At 44.2% G+C, this 20370-nt stretch overlaps 5 protein-coding genes and 1 non-coding gene across 8 annotated transcripts; 4 read left to right on the forward strand and 2 right to left on the reverse strand.

Annotated features, from left to right (window-relative positions):
- The first annotated feature begins 226 nt into the window (after positions 1-226).
- LOC110495630 (mitochondrial pyruvate carrier 2) lies at positions 227-5465 on the forward strand. The gene is made up of 5 exons (XM_036951852.2): positions 227-522; positions 3509-3549; positions 3763-3847; positions 3949-4060; positions 4625-5465. The coding sequence occupies exons 1-5, from the start codon at positions 423-425 to the stop codon at positions 4680-4682; spliced, it is 396 nt and encodes a 131-aa protein (XP_036807747.2). The 5' UTR covers positions 227-422; the 3' UTR covers positions 4683-5465.
- Positions 5466-5901: 436 nt separating this feature from the next.
- On the forward strand, positions 5902-5983 carry trnas-cga (transfer RNA serine (anticodon CGA)). The gene has a single exon. It is a non-coding gene; the product is annotated as a tRNA-Ser (tRNA).
- Positions 5984-6139: 156 nt separating this feature from the next.
- LOC118965229 (SOSS complex subunit B2-like) lies at positions 6140-8322 on the forward strand. Its single transcript, XM_090239803.1, has 6 exons — positions 6140-6359; positions 6478-6524; positions 6876-6967; positions 7350-7421; positions 7500-7575; positions 7941-8322. Exons 1-6 carry the CDS (start codon positions 6263-6265, stop codon positions 8166-8168), a joined length of 612 nt encoding a protein of 203 aa, XP_090095929.1. The 5' UTR covers positions 6140-6262; the 3' UTR covers positions 8169-8322.
- A 1733-nt stretch (positions 8323-10055) lies between these two features.
- Positions 10056-11823, forward strand: LOC149982207 (uncharacterized). The gene has a single exon (XM_090239802.1). It carries the CDS (start codon positions 10056-10058, stop codon positions 10848-10850), a length of 795 nt encoding a protein of 264 aa, XP_090095928.1. The 3' UTR covers positions 10851-11823.
- LOC110495624 (PI-PLC X domain-containing protein 1) lies at positions 11743-14915 on the reverse strand. 2 transcript variants are annotated; one of them, XM_036982278.2, is made up of 7 exons: positions 14552-14915; positions 14025-14161; positions 13570-13737; positions 13305-13460; positions 12871-12983; positions 12704-12777; positions 11743-12629 (listed from the first exon to the last, which is right to left on the reverse strand). In XM_036982278.2, the coding sequence occupies exons 1-7, from the start codon at positions 14646-14648 to the stop codon at positions 12379-12381; spliced, it is 996 nt and encodes a 331-aa protein (XP_036838173.2). In that variant the 5' UTR covers positions 14649-14915; the 3' UTR covers positions 11743-12378. The 2 variants fall into 2 exon arrangements, with proteins under 2 accessions (XP_036838173.2, XP_036838174.2); XM_036982279.2 differs by lacking the exon at positions 13570-13737.
- rgn (regucalcin) lies at positions 14915-20177 on the reverse strand. Of its 2 annotated transcripts, XM_090239505.1 has the most exons (9): positions 19982-20084; positions 18944-19105; positions 18806-18844; positions 17802-17984; positions 17592-17692; positions 17316-17430; positions 17101-17232; positions 16795-16949; positions 14915-15194 (listed from the first exon to the last, which is right to left on the reverse strand). In XM_090239505.1, the coding sequence occupies exons 5-9, from the start codon at positions 17685-17687 to the stop codon at positions 15144-15146; spliced, it is 549 nt and encodes a 182-aa protein (XP_090095631.1). In that variant the 5' UTR covers positions 17688-17692; positions 17802-17984; positions 18806-18844; positions 18944-19105; positions 19982-20084; the 3' UTR covers positions 14915-15143.
- Between the last annotated feature and the right edge of the window lie 193 nt (positions 20178-20370).

Here is a 20370-nt window from a genome sequence, read left to right on the forward strand (position 1 = left end):
CATTCAGTACGACACAACGTTTTGGAACGTTCAGATAGAAATATGTAATATTGAACAAACATGCCTCTCTGGCATGTAGACAACAGTTGGCAATTTAACGTGGCCCTGTTTTCTAGGAATTGCAAAATGGGGTGGGCTCATAGTGTGGGCTAACTCTCTCTACCAATGGCAGTGGGTTTGGGGCGGGGTTTATATTTCGGTACCGCCCCTCAGGTGACACTCCTACATAATAGATTAGGCACTACGGGTAGATGAGCCTGCTTTCTGCCAATGGTTCATACAGGCTATTCTGTATTCTAGTTACTATAGACAATCAATGACAGGGTGTACTAGAGCCACAATACAGCACATACTATTTATTTATTTTGAACTGTCGGTACCAAGTTCAACAAAAGTAGGAAATAAAACTCCAGTCTCCAGACATGGCTTTAGTGGGAGTTAGAGCTTCATACCACAGGATTCTTAACAAGATCGAGCTCAAACTACCTGCTAAACTGAGACCTTTCTACAACCATCCAGCAGGTAAGGACATCATTATTATCAGGCTCACCTCAACATGACAGATCTGCATCACTTCCACTGTTCTCACCATCTTACAGTACAGACACTATACTGTATACTCTGATACACATTGTCAATATTTTCAATATGTATAATGTAAATGACGCCTGCTGTCTGTGCCAGCCTAACCAGTTCTGCTAGGGCGAGTATGAGGTGTTCTCTCATTTGTGTCTGGAAATAGCTAGCAAGTTAGCCAACGTTAGCTAGTTATCTTGGGTGCTTGACAGCCGTTGTGGGGTCAGAACACTCTGATCAACCCCACTCCTCGGCCAGAGCGTCCAGTGTGCTCCCAGAGCGAAACGCTCAGAATTTACAAACGGGCAATCTGACAAAGCTCTGAATTTACGAACCGCCAGAGCGCACAATAAACGCTCTCCGGCACTCCAGATTGAATTTACGAACATTTACAACGAACGACTGGTCGCGTCCATAGATACAGAACAAAAAGACTGAATTGAGTGGGTAGCGTCTCTGGCAACCGAACCGATAGAACGGACGAGCTGCCGGCTTGGGTAGCAACCCCAGATTTGTGTCGGGACTATATCTTGTCGAAGGATGAAATAGTATGAATAAATGAATAAAAAAATAAGACGTCGAGAGCCGGCAAACGTGCCAATACATACTCCAAACACCGGCTTCAAGGGATTACTAACATATTCAAATAAAGATTGACACATTTTCATTAAAAACGCTATTTTCATTAATTTATTCATACTATTGCATCATTCCACAAGATATAGTCCCGACACAAATCTAGGGTTACTACCCAAGCCGGCTGGTCGTTGGTTCTATCGGTTCGGTTGCCAGAGACGCGACCCAGTCGTTCAGTCTTTTAGTTCTCTATCTATGGACGCGACCCAGTCGTTCAGACTTGTAGTTCTCTATCTATGGACGCGACCCAGTCGTTCAGTCTTTTAGTTCTCTATCTATGGACGCGACCCAGTCGTTCAGTCTTTTAGTTCTCTATCTATGGACGCGACCCAGTCGTTCAGTCTTTTAGTTCTCTATCTATGGACGCGACCCAGTCGTTCAGACTTTTAGTTCTCTATCTATGGACTCGACCCAGTCGTGATTTCGATTGGCAGAGAAACGCTGCATGCCTGTCTGTCCCGACTCCCTACACTTTCATTACTAAGGGACACCTGGAGATCGGAGAGATAGACAGCAAGGTGTACACAAATCTCAGCTGTTAGTCTAAAAGAAATGTGAGAAAATGTCTAGATTATTTTTTACAGTAGAGATCAAGTTTATAAATTCCCTGCCTGGGCTGATGAGACAGTGGATTGCTCAATCTAATGGAACAGAATAAATGGGAATTTTAACGTCATAGATTTAGGGTGCGTTCGTAAATTCGCTCTGGCTACATACTCGGATATCAGAGCACTGAGTGTGCCAGTGAGCAGAATAACTGATGCATTTACGAACGCTCAACACCCTTTGAATATGGCCGGTGTCAGTAAACCTCGGCAAAAAAGCGTAATTAAATGGTTGCCAGCATCACAGTTACAGTCACCAACACTCTAGATAACATGAAAACAGCCTAACCAGCTCTGCTAGGGCGAGTAAAATGGTCAGAGTGAGGTGTTCTCTCATTTATGTCTGGAAGTAGCTAGCCAGCTAGCTAACTTTAGCTAACAATGCGGTTTTAAACAATCAGCGTTCAGGATTAGAGCCACCCATTGTATACCTATGGATAATTCTGGATAAGAATTCTTCCATTAATTCTGGATCAAATCTACCATTTGGCACAGCAATTGACTTTTGCGGGGAGGGGTGTTACATTTTCAGAAAGGAGAAAGTGACTGCTATCATTTACTGACAAACAAGAGCATTAAACATTTGTATCAACAGAAATAGATAAAAGGTCAGATGAACTAGTGCTCTTTAGCATATGAATGAGTGCTCTAAACTTAGATTGAGTTGAAACCTGAGTTGAAACCTACAGTAGCAGTGCATGGACTTGGATGGGGGACCCTTGGTCAGTGCTAGTCACTCTTAGACTAGCAAACCATGTGCAACCTTGACCTTGAGGTTATCTTAAATGGAGCAAGCATAGTTTTATTACAGCAGTGTTGGTGTAGCATCGACGTCAGTCTGCAGCTGAATTGAATTTAGAGGTGAATAAGGACAAGCAGTGTTGATGCTGCTAATCTGAATGCTGATGAGGGAGTACACAGGGCTCTTCTCTCACCCCTGGGGAGTTAGGGCTGAACTATAACAGTGTGTTAATGTGACAGAAGGTTGTTCCAATCAGTGGTTCTCAATTCCTGGTTCACAGGATATTGTTAATTAATATCAAAATAGTTTGGGAGCATAATGATACAGAGATGAGATTAAAATCATAACGAAGATTAAAAGCAAAGCAATTAAGGAAAACCAAGTTGATAAAACAACCAGCCTCGCTATCAAATAGACAAGAGAAGGGAAGACTATGAATGGATAATATGTGGGAAGCTAAGTGACGTTCAACCACCATGTTTAGCACTCTTCAATAAATTATAGCCCTTGGCAAGTTTTCAATTGGCCAGAAGAGAGCAGGAGAATAACAGTTGTTAAAACCATAGGAAGATACTGATTTCAGTCACTTTCAGTTCCCCTTTATCTCTCTATTTCATCTTTATATTTCACTCCTCAACAACAAATCAAAGGATTTCACAGTTTAATGCTGCACAACATTTATCTATTTATGGAACTTTTTCATGCCTAACTGCTTTGGCATATCCCACTTAGACATCTATTCCACATTGGTTCAACTTAAATTCATTGAAATGACGTGGGAACAACGTTGATTCAACCAGTGTGGGCCCAGTGTGATCTCTTTGTCGCGGTATCAACCAACTGTTTACACAAAACTAACTCTCACATGAATCATTGTAATATTGTGTAATTGTACTCAACTTTCATGTCTAACCTTTCTAAATAAACACTGATATGCTTCCCTTTGTAGGTCCAAAGACAGTCTTCTTCTGGGCACCAGTGTGTAAATGGGTAAGAGTTGATATCCTTAACAAGTGTCTCATGTGCTGGACATCTTATAATGGTGCTAAAAGTATGGATGGTTGTGTGAAATTCTCTCTCTTATACTGTATATCTCTCTCTCTCTCTCTCTCTCTCTCTCTCTCTCTCTCTCTCTCTCTCTCTCTCTCTCTCTCTCTCTCTCTCTCTCTCTCTCTCTCTCTCACTATCTCTCTCTCTCTACAGGGTCTGGTTATGGCTGGCATGGCTGATATGACAAGGCCAGCTGATAAACTGAGTCTCTCTCAGTCTGGAGTACTCATGACTACAGGTAATGGACATTGTAGGAAAGACAACAGGAAAAAAATCCTGAAGCTGAAAAACATTCAGATGCTCCAACTTTACCTGTCTTGTCACCCCTCTATTTTGCAGGTGTTATTTGGTCCCGATATTCTCTTGTCATTATTCCGAAGAACTGGGGTCTCTTTTTTGTCAACGGTTTTCTTGGATTGGCAGGAGCCAACCAACTTGTTAGAATCTGGATGTGAGTGGGACAGGCTCCATAGTTACACACAGAGCTATGCAAACTGACATGCATGGCAGTGGGCCCCTATTCAATCAAACCCTATAAGGAGAAAAAAAGGGAAATAAAAACACAATTCTGATGGGGTGTATGTCAATCAATGCCATTGTCCGACAATAACATTGTTAATAATTATACAGTACTGCTTTGCAGGGCAAAGTGCGTTTGGTCAAAAACAGATTCATTTATGACAGTACATTGTCCTTGGACATGGTGTCGATACCAGTTTGGAACTTTTTTCAGACACATTTTTTTGTTGGTAAACTGGTCCTGAAAGTTGTATATTGCAAGATTCCTTAAGTTCATATAAAAAAATGTTACTCTATAACCATGGTCATTATCTTACATTTGTTTACACTTTAAAAAACAGAGGGCTAAATTGATCTGTCAGGGTCCTTGCCTGAATGTAAAGGATAGCATGCCTGCCAATTTGTCTTCGCTCTCTGAGACCTATGATTAGTCTGTTTGAACCTTTGTTTTGGTTTGTTAAGGTCGGAGGTTAACCCTGTCCCTCTGTGTTTCTAGGTACCAACAGGAAGTAAAGAAGCAACAGGATGAGAAGGCCCAGATCCCCATCATATAACACACACACACACACACACACACATATTTAATTTCTTAATGTCTTAATCCATTTTTATGCAAAGTCTGTAAAGTCAACCCTCAACAGTCACTAACACTGGTTTGATATACAGTACATATCACAGGTCTTATATACAGTACATATCACAGGTCTTATATACAGTACATATCACAGGTCTTATATACAGTACATATCACAGGTCTTATATACAGTACATATCACAGGTCTTACATACAGTACATATCACAGGTCTTATATACAGTAAATATCACAGGTCTTATATACAGTACATATCACAGGTCTTATATACAGTACATATCACAGGTGGCCGGTTACAACTTCATTTGGGAGGGCTGGCTCATAGTGATGGCTGGATCGGAATACATGGAATTTCCATGGTTACCATGTGTTTGATAACATTCTATTCACTCCATTCCAGCCTCCTGTGATGTGTATATAACCAGGCACTATATTCTAATAGGCCTAATGAATATGTAGGAATTTACATTCCTTCCTTTTTTGTGTTAGAATTATTTTGAGACTAAGGAAATATCAGGTTGTTGCTCGAACTCTCAATATTTGTAATAGATTTGTGCCCTTAAATATTTACTTAGTATTATGTGCATTTAATACAGTTGTTTGTAGGATTACATAATTGTTGTAATTTAAATAAAATAATGTATTTATGAAAGCTGTATCTGTAAAATCGTTTCCGTAGTGAAAATGTTACAACCTTGTAGGCCTACAGGCCAGATGAATTAAATATTTAGCTGTTTTGATAAGGACTAACTTTTCATTGCTTTTCTTGTTCTTCATTTATATTTATTCACATGTTTGTCATATTTTACAGTACATTGTAAACATGACATTATAAACCTTTTGAACATAGATAGCTATAGAACCCTGATATGTTCTATGATTAGGTTGGTTTTGTGCATTTCTGTGTGGCCCTGGCCTCACCATCTCGTCGGCAGCGTATAGGCGCCACCATGTGGCAATTTGGCAAACTACAGTGCAGGACAGGAAAAGAGAACATGTCTTACCTTCAGTTTATTTACAATACATAGCTACAAAGAAAAGCAAGGATGCAGTATGAAACCAGCGCTCTCTTACAATACCACTTATCTAATGGAACTAGCTTCTCAAAAAAAGACCTAACCAAATATCCCAATATCGCAAAGAGGTTTCTATACTATTGTCACAGCCAGTATTATGCACAGTCACGGTGGCCGAGAGGTTAAGGCGTTGGACTCGAAATCCAATGGGGTTTCCCCGCACAGGTTCGAATCCTGTTCGTGACGATTGTTCGCTTTTAGTATTTGCAGTTGTATTAAAGAAAACATACGGCAAATATATCGACAAAAGCAGTTTCTGGCTTAGTTGGATTTCGAAAAAGCTATATGGAGAATTTATGCTTTATTATGGGGGAATGAGCTCTGCACGTAACACGCCCCCTTGATAACCATGTGTTGTTCTCGTCTCCCTAATTTTGACAGCTGTAAATTAATTTGAACCTGATTTGAACGATTTCCACCATCACTACTTGTCTCTCTTTCTCGCTTCAGTGACTTTAATCAAATATGTTCGCCATTGTGCCAAACGATGCTCAATTCTTGATAAAAGACATAAGGTTGGGATTGAAGAATTTAAATGTAATCTTTATTGTGTTGGAAATGGGTGAGTGGTGAATGACAGTAAAATGTTTGTTTTATAAAAAAAAATCAGTGTTTCATTTGGTGATGAATGAATGAATGAATGCAAACTTTGTTCATTCTCTCCTTCCCTCCACCTGAAGGAAGGGTAACTAAAACAAAGGATGGGCATGAGGTTCGCTCCTGCAAGGTGGGGATAATTTCCTTATTATTCCCCCCCCCATCTTTATTCAGTCTCATCCTGCCTTTTTCTCCTCTCCCCCCATCTTCATTCAGTCTCATCCTGACTTTTTCTGCTCTCCCCCCATCTTCATTCAGTCTCATCCTGCCTTTTTCTGCTCTCCCCTATCTTCATTCAGTCTCATCCTGACTTTTTCTGCTCTCCCCCATCTTCATTCAGTCTCATCCTGACTTTTTCTGCTCTCCCCCCATCTTCATTCACTCTCATCCTGCCTTTTTCTGCTCTCTCCTTCATGCAAACCTTCTACCTGTCTCCCGTAAAGTGGGATAATTGCTCTCTTCCACCTCCCTCTCCTGTCAGGTGGCTGATAAAAGTGGGTGCATCACCCTGTCTGTGTGGGACGAGGTGGGTGGACTCATCCAGCCAGGAGACATCCTCCGCCTCTCACGAGGGTATCTATCTATCTAGTTCTGTCTCTCTCTCTGACAATTATGTAATTATACATTGTTGTAATGATGTGCAAATAGTTAAAGTAAAAAATGGAACATAAATAAGCATAAATATGGGTTGTATTTACAATGGTGTTTGTTCTTCACTGCTTGACCTTTTCTTGTGGCAACAGGAATCTTGCTGTTGTAATTGCACACTGTGGTATTTCACCCAATAGATATGGGACTTTATCAAAATTGGATTTGTTTTCGAGTTCTTTGTGGGTCTGTGTAATCTGAGGGAAATACGTCTCTCTAATATGGTCATACGTTTGAAAAGGAGGTTTGGAAGTGCAGCTCAGTGTCTCTCTCTCTCTGTCATCTGTCTGTTTCTCTCTCTCGTCAGCTATGCATCCCTGTGGAAGGGCTGTCTGACACTCTACACAGGCAGAGGAGGAGACCTGCAGAAGATAGGAGAGTAAGACACACAAACTGTTGACTTGGATGTTAATGTGTTGTAGATTTAGTTAAGGTACTGATCTGTGTTGTATTGCAGTTTTTGCATGGTCTTCTCTGAGGTGCCAAACTTTAGTGAACCAAACCCAGAGGTACTGGCCCAGGCCAACAGGCCGGTGAGTACACACACCAGAATGATCTATATATTTTATTTGTCATGTTATTTTCTACATCTCCCCTCCTCCCCATCACCTCTTCCTTTCTCTCTGTTCATCTCATCCTCCTCTCCTTCTCTCTCTGTTCATCTCATCCTCCTCTCCCTCTCTCTCTGTTCATCTCATCCTCCTCTCCCTCTCTCTCTGTTCATCTCATCCTCCTCTCCTTCTCTCTCTGTTCATCTCATCCTCCTCTCCTTCTCTCTCTGTTCATCTCATCCTCCTTCTCTCTCTGTTCATCTCATCCTCCTTCTCTCTCTGTTCATCTCATCCTCCTCTCCTTCTCTCTCTGTTCATCTCATCTTCCTCTCCTTCTCTCTCTCCAGTCTAAAGTTGAGTCCCAGAACAGTTCTTCTGTCAGTCAAAGCTCCACCCCCTCAGTCCCCACCCTCACATACTCTTCCAATGGATGCTCTCCGCTCTCCCGGAATCCAACCTATGGGAGCACAGGACAGCAGACTGGGCGAGGCTCCGGAGGTCCTGGCACCGACCCCAAGCCCACAGAATCTGTGGGCAACAGCAGGGACCCACGGCAAGGGCTAAAGAGGAAATGACGCTGGTTTCAAATCAACACGTATCTTGGGCCTGGCTGTATTTTTATTTAGCAAGCTAAATAATTTTTGTTAACGTGGCCATCATTTTCTAAGGAATGTTACACATTTGGTTCAAATAAATAAATCATAACTAAAAGATTTTGGGGGTTTGAGGTAAAGTTACTCAACTCACTCCAACTGTTCCAACACGTCCGTACCGGCAGATAGCCTGCCCCCCTTTCAACACGTCCGTACCGGCAGATAGCCTGCCCTCCTTTCAACACGTCCGTACCGGCAGATAGCCTGACCTCCTTTCAACACGTCCATACCGGCAGATAGCCTGCCCCCCTTTCAACACGTCCGTACCGGCAGATAGCCTGCCCCCCTTTCAACACGTCCATACCGGCAGATAGCCTGACCCCATTTCAACACGTCCGTACCGGCAGATAGCCTGACCCCCTTTCAACACGTCCGTACCGGCAGATAGCCTGCCCCCCTTTCAACACGTCCATACCGGCAGATAGCCTGCCCCCCTTTCAACACGTCCATACCGGCAGATAGCCTGCCCCCCTTTCAACACGTCCATACCGGCAGATAGCCTGCCCCCCTTTCAACACGTCCATACCGGCAGATAGCCTGCCCCCCTTTCAACACGTCCATACCGGCAGATAGCCTGCCCCCCTTTCAACACGTCCATACCGGCAGATAGCCTGCCCCCCTTTCAACACGTCCATACCGGCAGATAGCCTGCCCCCCTTTCAACACGTCCATACCGGCAGATAGCCTGCCCCCCTTTCAACACGTCCATACCGGCAGATAGCCTGCCCCCCTTTCAACACGTCCATACCGGCAGATAGCCTGCCCCCCTTTCAACACGTCCATACCGGCAGATAGCCTGCCCCCCTTTCAACACGTCCATACCGGCAGATAGCCTGCCCCCCTTTCAACACGTCCATACCGGCAGATAGCCTGCCCCCCTTTCAACACGTCCATACCGGCAGATAGCATGCCCCCCTTTTATTTGCAGTAGGTAGAAGTTGTTTCTTGGAAAGAGGCAAAGAGTGAGACCAGGTTAGAGGACTTTCTCTTGAATATTTCTGGAACACTGCAGATTCTAGTGAGAAAATGTCCTTCCATATAAATCACACAGAGGAACAACACCCTACCAAGCACATCCAAGAGAGATAGACCTACTCATTCAAGGGTTTTGCTTTATTTGTCCTGTTTTCTACATTGTAGGGCTAGCCAATGGAAGTCCATAGAGTCACTCCTCCCAACAAAATAATGTGAGAGACTAGCTCCCTATGAGTCCAGTAGGCTATAAAAGTCTGAGATAAAATAAAAAGTATGCCTATGCTAGTTCAGCATTTGAGTAAAAGTTCACAGAAGATTCACAAGTTAACTAGCCTACATATAAATTCAGATCAGTCCAAAGTCCACAGGGTATGTGTGTGTGAGCTGGAGGTGAGCTTCTCCGGGGGGAGAGAAACACAAGCAATGACCGCCTGACGAAGGCTCCTGCAGTCAGACAACTTAACTGTGGTGCAGGATGTTGTGTGCTGGATTTCCTTTCTATTCAGAGTCAAGTTATGTCCCAGCTAGTCTGCTATTGACTTCCTGTTTATAAGCCTTGTCCCCTGACCAAGACCAATGGTATGTTCTTCCTAATTCTACCAAGTCTAAAAATGAAACTGAAAGTCTGTCAATGTGGGTGGAGACAATGTTTCTGTAGTAGCCAGAAGGTTTTTCCATTTGGTTAGTTTGCAAAGACAATGGACAAATACAGACCGAGTGCCTGAGAGAAGTTTGAGGTGTTAGCTGCTAACGATTGCTCCACGATCAGCTACAGACACATATCCTTACTGGTTTGAGAGGCTTTCACTTTTAACAACTGTTCTCAGACCAATCATGCTTGACGAGGGTGTACGCTATGAGGCCCTATCAGCTGCAATGGGAGCCACGGTGAGGCCCTTGTCCGACTTTCAGAGGAACAACCCTGGCAAGACACCTGAAAACCTTTTGACTGTTGAAGGCTTTCTCATCGGTTCTGTCCTGGGCGTCACCTCTCTCCTGCAGTGGCTCAGCCCTGTCTCATGGTTGACATGGGGGTTATCAGTGCTTTTCTTCGGCCAGGACAAAAGAAAGGTAATCAACACCGAACTCTTTGTGGATGAGGCAACATTCTTCGACAGGGAGTTCGATTATGACTTCACCGACGTTTCCGACTCTGAGAGTTTTGTGAGGGGCGATGAGAGTTACAAGCGACCGTGTGGATGGAAACGGATCGCGTTGAAGGTTCTGGACAAATACGGAGATAACACATGGCTCGGTCCAAACGGGATTCGGACATACTCATACCCCGGGGAGTGGCCAGTGTCATACCACGGTACCAGCGAGGACGGGGCTAAAGGCATCATCCAGTCCCACTATAAAGTCGGAGACAGGCAGCTCTACGGGCGAGGCATCTACTCCACTCCTGACCTCAGCCAAGCCAGCGGCTACGCTAGAGACTTTGTGTCGAAGACAAACGGGAAAACCTACAGGATGGTCCTTCAGAACCGTATCAACACAGCCCAACGGAAGATCTGTAAGAGAGTTGACTACTGGCTTGTTCCAGTTAATGATGGCACATCTGAGGAAGAAGAGAGGAGGATTGTGGAGAGCTCCATCCGCCCCTATGGGATTCTGCTGAAGGAGATGTGAAGGGGCATGTGATAAGAGAAGGTAAACCAAAGTCATAGGGAAGGTGTCAATTACATACTCCTCGCGTCCTCTCTCCTCGTACCTTTCTCAAAACCCATTACATGAGAAAGCCAGAGTTCCTTCCCCTCAGACCTTCTCTTCCAATCTGTTTTGAGAAGGAGACAAGGAGTTTGCAATTGAGATCTTCCCATATAGAGACTTTAGAGCAGGAGGCCATATTGCTTATTTTTCAGAAATAATTGCCTTTTGAAGGAGTTAGATTATATTTCATTAATTAGATTTGAACTGCTAGATATTCCGTCGTCTTTCTTCATTTTACAGTTGTCTGTCTGTATCAGTGAAGTGCCTTACTGTGTGCCATTTGTGAATTACATCTATGTTTATGTAACATGTGTTCACTATATTTTCTACAATGTATCCATTTTTCTACTGTTAATGGTGTGGCATTAATTATGCACCTTGTTAGGTGAGTTTAAATGGATCTTTTGTTCAGTGATCTGCCATTTCTGCTTTTTCCTTGTTTTTTTATGATTAAATGTATTATTATGTTTCACCATACACTTATCGACCTTTTTGTTAGCTTCTGTTTTAGTTTCCTCTAGAAAATTAAACTAGTGCCAACAGATCTGTCCCTACAACATGTTGTACTGCACTTCTGCTGTTTGAACACAGGAGGGCAGCACACAGTTTACATGACTATTTCTCAGTGTAGTCATTCTCAGCTGTGAAGAAGTGGTTTATTTTATAAAGTCACACCTGCTGTAACATGACTATTTCTCAGGGTAGTCATTCTCAGCTGTGAGGAAGTGGTTTATTTTATAAAGTCACACCTGCTGTAACATGACAATTTCAAGGTGTTGTTGATGTTTGAAATAAAGATGCCTCAAACGGATAAAGTTCAATAGACATTTATGTATTTGCCCCTGCATGTAGTGTATTTGCATATAAAAAATAAATTATATTGTCCATCTGATGAAACTTTTCCTGTGGCATCACTTTAGAATGCAAAAACCTTTCATTGTATCCATCATACTCATTATCAACACAGTAAACCTGCCACCCTGTGCTGTAGGTAGACATAGGGAAACATGGGAACTCATTCCTATGATCTAGTAGTGCACGTGTCAAACTCATTCCTATGATCTAGTAGTGCACGTGTCAAACTCATTCCTATGATCTAGTAGTGCACGTGTCAAACTCATTCCTATGATCTAGTAGTGCACGTGTCAAACTCATTCCACGGAGGGCCGAGTGTCTGTGGGTTTTTGCTCCTCCCAAATTAGCAAGGAACTCCCCTCACCTGGTTGTCTAGGTCTAAATGAAAGGAAAAACCAAAAAACCTACAGACAGTAGGCCCTCCATGGAATGAGTTTGACACACTAGATCAGGTGTGTCAGAGTACCATGTTGATTACACCTAACCAAACCTCTCAGATCTCCACAACTGCATAGGGAGAAGGAGCTAGAAGCCATTTGGGATTCTGTGCATGTTTATCTGTCGGTCTCTTTCTCATTCCGTCCCTTGTGAGTCATCTGTGGCTCTCTGTCTTCAGCAGTTTCTTATTGAGCCCGATAACCACAGAGGCAAAGTGGTTCAGACCCACAAAGTCTCCACAGATGATGTTGACAGCGGTCTGGTTCGGTCCAGGAGTCTGCTTCTCCACCCAGTCCAGCAGCAGGGAGAAACTCTTCATCGTTAACTTCCTCATCGTCAGACAGGGGTTGCAGACCACCACAGCAGTGTCCTCCGTCAGGTTCAGCCCCGAGGTGAAGAAATGAGCTGTCAATCAAAGAGGTCAGCTGTCAATCAAAGGACACGCAAGCCCACGCGCACACACACACACACAAACAAACCTGCTCTTCCTTGGGCCTTCTGCCGCTCCTCCAGGTAAGAAATGACCTCTTTGGGGTCTGCCGAGTCAGCGTACCTGTAAAGGGTCAAAGGTTACAGGTTTAACACACATCCACACAGAGTCCCACACACAGAGTCCCACACACAGAGTCCCACACACAGAGCGTACCAGTAAGGGATCTTAGGCCACAGTTCCTTGTGTTGGTGAAGAATCGTCTCATCGTCGTACGAAATTATGACCTGCTGCCCCAGATCCCAGCACTGGCTCAGATAGGGAGTCTCCTATACACACACACGAGAGTTCATTCACCTTTCATGCCAATAAAACACAAAACAATGGACACTTCACTTCCTGAAAACTTAACTGACCCCAACTAACACCACTTCCTGAAAACATGAACTCACCGTGCTTCTACACCTGCATTGCTTGCTGTTTGGGGTTTTATGCTGGGTTTCTGTACAGCACTTTGAGATATCAGCTGATGTACAAAGGGCTATATAAATAAAATTGATTTGACCGGAAACTGGCACCACTTCCTGAAAACTTAAGTGACCCCAACCCTGACTGAGACAGGCAGTAGTGGGGTCTTGTCTATCCTGTACCTGTGGGGGGCAGAGTTTGTCTTTAAACAGCTGAGTAATGTAGCAGACCAGGGCCTGGTGCTCAGAGTCCGTCAGCAGGTAGAAGTGGGAACAGGACAGGATCACTACCTCCTTCTGGTGCTGCTCCAACCACACAGCCATGGTTGACAGGGCCTCCTACACACACACACTATGGATTGTGAATAATATTTCTAGTGCATATGCTCTCACATTGAGTACAGAAGATTCACACACCAGAATGGCATGTGTGTTTACTATACCGTACCTTTACAGTCTGTAGCGTATAAATCGCGTGTGCAAAATACAGCGTGTCATCTGTGTTGTGTGTTTTTAACATGTCTTGTGTGTTGAATGTATTTTTAATGTTTTTATGAGCGATCCGTAGATCGAAGAACCGGATTCCAGCATCCAACTGATCAGGAATACTCCACGCCTATGGGAGAAAAGGACAGGGACTCTCTCACTTAGATTGTATATAATATTAATAATACACACACACACACTTCTCTGTCTGCAGTGTGTTTGTGTGTTGTGTGTTTTTATTATCCTTGTGGAGACCAGAAGTGCTCACAAGGATAGTAAAACAAGGGACATTTCACCAGTCCCCACAAGGAAAAAGGCTATTTTAGGCTTAGGAGTTAGGTTTAGGGTTCCAGTTACAATTAGGGTTAGGGGTTGGGGGAAATAGGATTTTGAATGGGTTTGGTGTGTGAAACTTGCCTGTGTGGTGGCCCAGCGGTAGACACAGGGGCGTACAATGCAGGGTGCCAGTCGATCCAGAAACTGCAGCATAAACGACTCAGACCCCAAGACAGGAGAGTGTGTATCCAGGCAGTAACTCATGCTGTCATGACTCCCTGAAAGCAGAGACAAAAAGACAGACAAAACAAGTGCACAGTCAAATGACATCAAGGAAAGGGACTGAATAGGTTTGAAAAAACAGGCTGACTTCCTCTAATGAAACTCGTGACAAATGTTTTCTCTAGGCTAGTCCCATATAAACATAGTGTAATGAAACAGGCAGGGAACAGGTCTCGAACCCTCAACCTTCTAGCCCGAAGTCCAGTGCGCAATCGACTATGCCCCAAAAGCATATTCAAGTGGCAGAGTCAATATCCGTGTTTATAAACCCAGGGTCGTTACAATAGCTTGTGCTCTAAACTCTATTCTATATCAAACTCGTTTTGTAATCGAAATAAAAAGGATAACAGTAGGCTATCACTCGACATTATTAAGTTCATTCTCACCGGGTATCGCCAGGTCCCAAAGCGGTGTACCCCACAGTTCCTCTGGCAGTTGAGACATCCAGTCTGCGTTAGTGGACGATGCGTCTCTGCGCTCCATTTCCACCACCTATTGATATCTACTATTGATGATAGCTTGTAAACAGCAAGCGGAATGTAGCAGGACCACAGTTAAAATGTTGTAGATTTGTTGGATTTCACCCGGGTCTGTGACTAGAAAGAGATGAAAATGCCCTTTCCCATTTGGTCCTATTCTTGCTTCCGCATTCTCTTCAGCAGGAAGGGGACAGTTACCCCAAGAAAAAAAACGTGACGGCATAACAGCGAGAATTGTGTCAAAATAAGAGTCCTCATACAAACTACCTATCAATTTGAGCTTTTTTATTGGACAGAAGATATACAATAGCCTACTAATACATTAAGTACAGTAACTATAACTGAGGCATGTTGAGTTTAGCTTAAAATCATAAAGTCACATTATTTTATTAGTGAGATTAGTGGTCAGTGGGCGCAGGTCAGTTGTGCAGCCGAGTTACTGGTTGATCATCATGGAATGATTGACAAGGCCCGGTTTTCAGTGTTTCCATTATGTCACTCATCCAGTGAATGAATTTGCAGGAATGCCCTTTGCACCCAGGCCTGTGATCTGCAAGGAGAATAAAACACAGGCTGAATAAAACACACACACCCCAGTGGCGGTTGGTGCCGTTTCAGATTAGGGAGGACTATTTTTTATATTTATGAGCATGGCCTTATTTCTAATACAGCATATTGGATGACTGTCATTCATATTCCATTTTCCCAGCTCATTGCAACCAATAGGTTTAGGCCACTACATGATACAAAGTGTTTCCCTATACCTATCATGAGGTTACTACAACCTAGCTAGTATAAAAAAAGTATGAAAATGTATGCACTCACTACTGTAAGTCACTCTGGATAAGAGTATCGCTAAATTACAAAAAAGGTTTCCGACACAGGTCGAGAGACAAATTGGAGTAATCAAGGTGACAAACAGTGACACATTCAATACCGCCCTGCACACTCTGCATCTAGCTGATCTAGGTTAAGTTCAAAAAGTTGCAAACAAGAGTTTCTATTGGACAAAATAGCTAGGTTTAACCCTGTTTCGTTCTGTTTGCTTCCGTTTAAGAAAGGTGTTTCAACAGAATCAGCAGAATGAACACACCCCTGATCATCAGCACACGCAGTTCACTTTCATAGCAGCCACATACAAACGGCATCATCACTTTGCTCGTTGTTTAATTCCTTCTCGCATCTACGCACTCTCCTCCTCTCACCTGTTCCCTTCCTTTGTGGCCTTTAGTGCACAACACAACAGCTGTCTGACCAGGCAAGAAAAAAAACTTTAAAATCCAAACCTTCATACCATAACCGCTACACACAGCCAACATAGTTGTCACCATATTAGCTACCATCAGTCAACATAGCTACTAGAACAAATGTATTAGTAAACCCGCTACAATCACGCTGTACAGTGTACAGCAAGCAGTTACAGTGGTGGGTCCCTGGTGGAATACACTTATTAAACCAAAAGCTTACCTTGACTTGGAAGAGTTCCAGTGTTGGATAGCCTTAGCCAGCTAGCTAACACAAATAGCATTCCTCTCTGTTTGAGCCAGATGTTTGAATAGTCTAAATTAGGTAAGTGAAAGTGACAAATGACAATGAAATATGCCTACAACAGCTCTCTCTCTTTTTCTCTCTGATGCTTCTCAATTTTTTAAATAAATGAATGTGTTAAAAACTTTTCAATTATAGTCTTTCTCTCTCTTTGAGTCAACTACTCCCCACATTCTATGCACTGCAGTGCTAGCTAGCTGTAGCTTATGCTTTCAGTACTAGAGTCATTCTCTGATCCTTTGACTGGGTGGAACTCTGATATGTTGGAGGTCTTCTGGAAGTCGTCATGATTATGAAAGGGGGTGCGAACCATGAGCCTCCTAGGTTTTGTATTGAAGTCAATGTACTCAGAGGGGGATGGAAAATAGCTGTCCTCTGGCTACACCATGGTGCTACCACAGTGAGTGCTGTTCAGGCTACTGTAGACCATTACAAAACAGTGTTTTAATCAGTTATTTGGTCAAATGTGAATATATTCAGTATAGTTTTATCTAAAAAGGATAACTTTTTTAATGTTACACTTTTTTTTATTTTCTGAAATTTACTGCGTAGGATGGTCCTCCCCTTCCTCCTCCGAGGAGCCTCCACTGACACACACGTACCCTAAAGACACATCCTGCCTGCGGTTGCTTGGCCATGTCTGCCTCATCCATTCCCTTACAGGCTGAGGTCACGTACAGGTCTGAATAGTCTCTACCCCCGAAACAACATGATGTTGTCTTATCCACCGGTAGCTTCACTGTCTGCAAACGCACCCCTGAGAAGAGGGGGAGGGAAGATGGAGAGGGAGAAATGAGAGAGGGAGGCAGCAGAGAGAGAGAAAAGAGGGGGATTGGTGGTTTTTACCTTCATATTACAATATACTGTAACTGTTACGCACTGACACATATAGGCAGGTACACACACACCTGTCTGTGGGTCAATCTGTATCACTCTGCCTCCACTGTAGCATGCGACCCAGAGTCTACCGTCTGCGTCAATACACATGCCATCAGGAATCCCCTCTCCCTCGTCCATCTTATACACCATCCGCCGGTTACCTACACACACACACACGGCTGTCGATGTAGTACAAGGTTTATGTGTGTGTGTGTGTGTGTGTGTGTGTGTGTGTGTCCCTCACTGATACTCCCGGTGTTGATGTCATAGTTGAAAGCTTCCACAGTGTAAGTGAGGCTGTCTATGTAGTAGAAGGTTTTGTGGTCCAGAGACCAGTCCAGACCGTTTGAGATGTCCACCTGGTCAAATAATAAAAATAGACACAAAGGATAGCTTCAGTCTCTACTCATCTAATACCTTATAGGATTAGTCTTTGGTACTGTTTATCTCACACTAACACTTAACTGTTTATGCTAGAAACGATCATTGAGAACATTCCACTTCCACCCTTATGTGTCACCTGATTGAAATGTTTGACTACAATGTGGTCCTTGTTCAGGGAGAACAGAGAACCCTGCTTCAGCTCTAGAACTGTAGGACGTTCCTCTATCGCCATGGTACCTGACAGAACACAGTTAACAGAACATTACATGGAACACAAAACAGATGCGGTAGAAGAGAGGTTGATGGATTAATGGATTGTCAAATGAATTGATCTATCAATCTCTACCTGCAAAGAGGCGTCCAGCAGGGTCCACCTTGCCGTCATTAAAGCGGTTGTTGGGTTTGTCTTCATCGATGACAGCGATGGTGGAGATGGACTTGGACTCCCAGTCCAGCGCTCCAAAACTCCGTCCCTCTCCGATCACATAGCCTCCAGACCGCCGGGGGACCGCACAGCCCACAAACTTCTCTGGGGGGAGGAGTGGGGATTGGAGGAAGAGAAGAGAGGGAAAAGGTGAGGAGAGGGAGCAGGGAGAGGGACGGGGGGAGGAGTGGGGATTGGTGAGGAGGGGAGAGGGAAAAGGCGAGGAGAGGGAGCAGGGAGAGGGACGGGGGGAGGAGTCGGGATTGGTGAGGAGGGGAGAGGGAAAAGGTGAGGAGAGGAGCAGGGAGAGGGACGGGGGGAGGAGTGGGGATTGGTGAGGAGGGGAGAGGGAAAAGGCGAGGAGGGGAGCAGGGAGAGGGACGGGGGGAGGAGTGGGGATTGGTGAGGAGGGGAGAGGGAAAAGGTGAGGAGAGGGAGCAGGGAGAAGGACGGGGGGAGGAGTGGGGATTGGTGAGGAGGGGAGAGGGAAAAGGTGAGGAGAGGGAGCAGGGAGAAGGACGGGGGGAGGAGTGGGGATTGGTGAGGAGGGGAGAGGGAAAAGGTGAGGAGAGGGAGCAGGGAGAGGGACGGGGGGAGGAGTGGGGATTGGTGAGGAGGGGAGAGGGAAAAGGTGAGGAGAGGGAGCAGGGAGAGGGACGGGGGGAGGAGTGGGGATTGGTGAGGAGGGGAGAGGGAAAAGGTGAGGAGAGGAGCAGGGAGAGGGACGGGGGGGAGGAGTGGGGATTGGTGAGGAGGGGAGAGGGAAAAGGTGAGGAGGGGAGCAGGGAGAGGGACGGGGGGAGGAGTGGGGATTGGTGAGGAGGGGAGAGGGAAAAGGTGAGGAGAGGGAGCAGGGAGAGGGACGGGGGGAGTTGGAAACATAAAAATACAGAACATGACAGGAGTATAAGGTGTGCTGTTGCTACCTCAGAGCCCAAACAACCCGGATGAAGAACAAACTGGATCTACAAAATAGAAGTTCAAGAAAAAGATCTTTACTGAACCTTAGTTAGAGGTTATGACATGTTCACCCAGGGTCACAGCTGCCTTTCTGATTGGTTTACCTGTGGCCACTGTCTCTTTCTGATTGGTTGCTGGGTTCCAGCGGTGGATCTTCTGTCCTGATATGTCCACAAAGAGCAGAGTTCCTTCTTTCTCCTCCCACACCGGCCCTTCTCCGATCTCACACCTCTCTTTCACTACACACTCCACCTTCACAGACATGACTAAAGCAATTTGACACACACACACACACACACACACACACACACACACACCAAGAATCTGAGTGTAATATTCGTATGTGTAAACATACTGAATTGTAATTGTATGCATTTTCCCGCCGTATCATACTGCGCTATGATACCACAGGTCATCTTCGGTTGATCATGGTTGGAGACACGTGAACATGCCAGTTATAGCTAGCTAATAAAGAGCTGCGTTTAGAAATATCCTGCATGTTATTATTTTGTACGAAGCGCGCAAAACAAGACACTGAGGGGGCACAAAGTACCCAAGGATGGCTGGGGGAGGTCCAGGTCTTTTAGATTTACCACTAAAAGTAGATCACTTTTGCAACAAACAGTCAAATTGAAGTCTAAAACATCTGGTTTCCCATAAAACTTTTTTTCCCCCCAAGAAAATTACTCTTAATATACAATAATGTACAAAACATTAAGAACACCTGCTCTTTCCATGACATAGACCAGGTGAATCCAGGTGAAAGTTATGATCCCTTGTTAAATTCACTTCAAATCAGTGTAGATGAAGGGGAGGAGAAAGGTTAAATAATGATTTTTAAGCCTTGAGACACGGATTGTGTATTTGTGCCAGAGTGAATGGGCAAGACAAAAAATGTGCCTTTGAACAGGGTACTCTGCGAGTTATACACGGTAGCCTGCACGGCTGTTGAATTATCTCTTAGACAGCGAGTGAACTTCAAATTCACTCACTCTCATTTCTATAAGTAGCCCCCATATAAATGACTGCACTACAACGATTTGTTTAAACTTTTAGCCAACTGTTGGCTAGGATACTATAACTTGCAACTTTGTTTATGATTTCTCAGAAAACAACACATCGTACAGACACGGCAACATTACCTGTTTTACACGCCGAAGTCGCCTGAAGAGCTTCTGAATCGCCTGACAGCAAGTGTCTCGCCGTTTACAGACAGACAGTCATAGACAAATAAACACACCATGTGACAGGGGTAGTCCCGCTCCCCCAGCGGTACCTCTTTCTCAATTTAAAACGTATGCCGTCAGCAAAAAAAAAAAAGCGTCGTAAATTTGGACCATAAAACACAAACACACAGTAGGCCTGTAGTTACGGTATAGCTGTTGAATGTCGTCTATCCACTTTTATGCACATTTTCTGACCTGATGCTTTTACACAATAGCCTACATACAATATGCCCTGTTGATTGTTACAGAAAGCAACAGTAATTTTGAGTTTCTTGTTTTCTCCCGCCGGCCTAGTTCCCATAATG

Source organism: Oncorhynchus mykiss, chromosome 7 (genome assembly GCF_057628025.1).
Source record: "Oncorhynchus mykiss isolate SJ-2025 chromosome 7, ASM5762802v1, whole genome shotgun sequence".
Classification (NCBI taxonomy): domain Eukaryota; kingdom Metazoa; phylum Chordata; class Actinopteri; order Salmoniformes; family Salmonidae; genus Oncorhynchus; species Oncorhynchus mykiss.

What these genes read in the sequence shown, in the direction of transcription:
- LOC110495630 (XM_036951852.2), top strand. Translation starts at nt 423, where the DNA reads ATGGCTTTAGTGGGAGTTAGAGCTTCATACCACAGGATTCTTAACAAG. An exon ending in TTTCTACAACCATCCAGCAG is followed by an intron (nt 523 to 3,508) that starts GTAAGGACATCA and finishes TTCCCTTTGTAG; the next exon opens with GTCCAAAGACAGTCTTCTTC. An exon ending in CAACTTGTTAGAATCTGGAT is followed by an intron (nt 4,061 to 4,624) that starts GTGAGTGGGACA and finishes CTGTGTTTCTAG; the next exon opens with GTACCAACAGGAAGTAAAGA.
- LOC118965229 (XM_090239803.1), top strand. Translation starts at nt 6,263, where the DNA reads ATGTTCGCCATTGTGCCAAACGATGCTCAATTCTTGATAAAAGACATA. An exon ending in ATGAGGTTCGCTCCTGCAAG is followed by an intron (nt 6,525 to 6,875) that starts GTGGGGATAATT and finishes CTCTCCTGTCAG; the next exon opens with GTGGCTGATAAAAGTGGGTG. An exon ending in GACCTGCAGAAGATAGGAGA is followed by an intron (nt 7,422 to 7,499) that starts GTAAGACACACA and finishes GTTGTATTGCAG; the next exon opens with TTTTTGCATGGTCTTCTCTG.
- LOC149982207 (XM_090239802.1), top strand. Translation starts at nt 10,056, where the DNA reads ATGCTTGACGAGGGTGTACGCTATGAGGCCCTATCAGCTGCAATGGGA.
- LOC110495624 (XM_036982278.2), bottom strand. Translation starts at nt 14,648, where the DNA reads ATGGAGCGCAGAGACGCATCGTCCACTAACGCAGACTGGATGTCTCAA. An exon ending in ACAAACTCTGCCCCCCACAG is followed by an intron (nt 12,984 to 13,304) that starts GTACAGGATAGA and finishes GTGTGTGTATAG; the next exon opens with GAGACTCCCTATCTGAGCCA. An exon ending in TGGCCTAAGATCCCTTACTG is followed by an intron (nt 12,778 to 12,870) that starts GTACGCTCTGTG and finishes GACCCTTTACAG; the next exon opens with GTACGCTGACTCGGCAGACC.
- rgn (XM_090239505.1), bottom strand. Translation starts at nt 17,687, where the DNA reads ATGGCGATAGAGGAACGTCCTACAGTTCTAGAGCTGAAGCAGGGTTCT. An exon ending in TAGTCAAACATTTCAATCAG is followed by an intron (nt 17,431 to 17,591) that starts GTGACACATAAG and finishes TTATTTGACCAG; the next exon opens with GTGGACATCTCAAACGGTCT. An exon ending in ACAGATTGACCCACAGACAG is followed by an intron (nt 16,950 to 17,100) that starts GTGTGTGTGTAC and finishes CCCTCTTCTCAG; the next exon opens with GGGTGCGTTTGCAGACAGTG.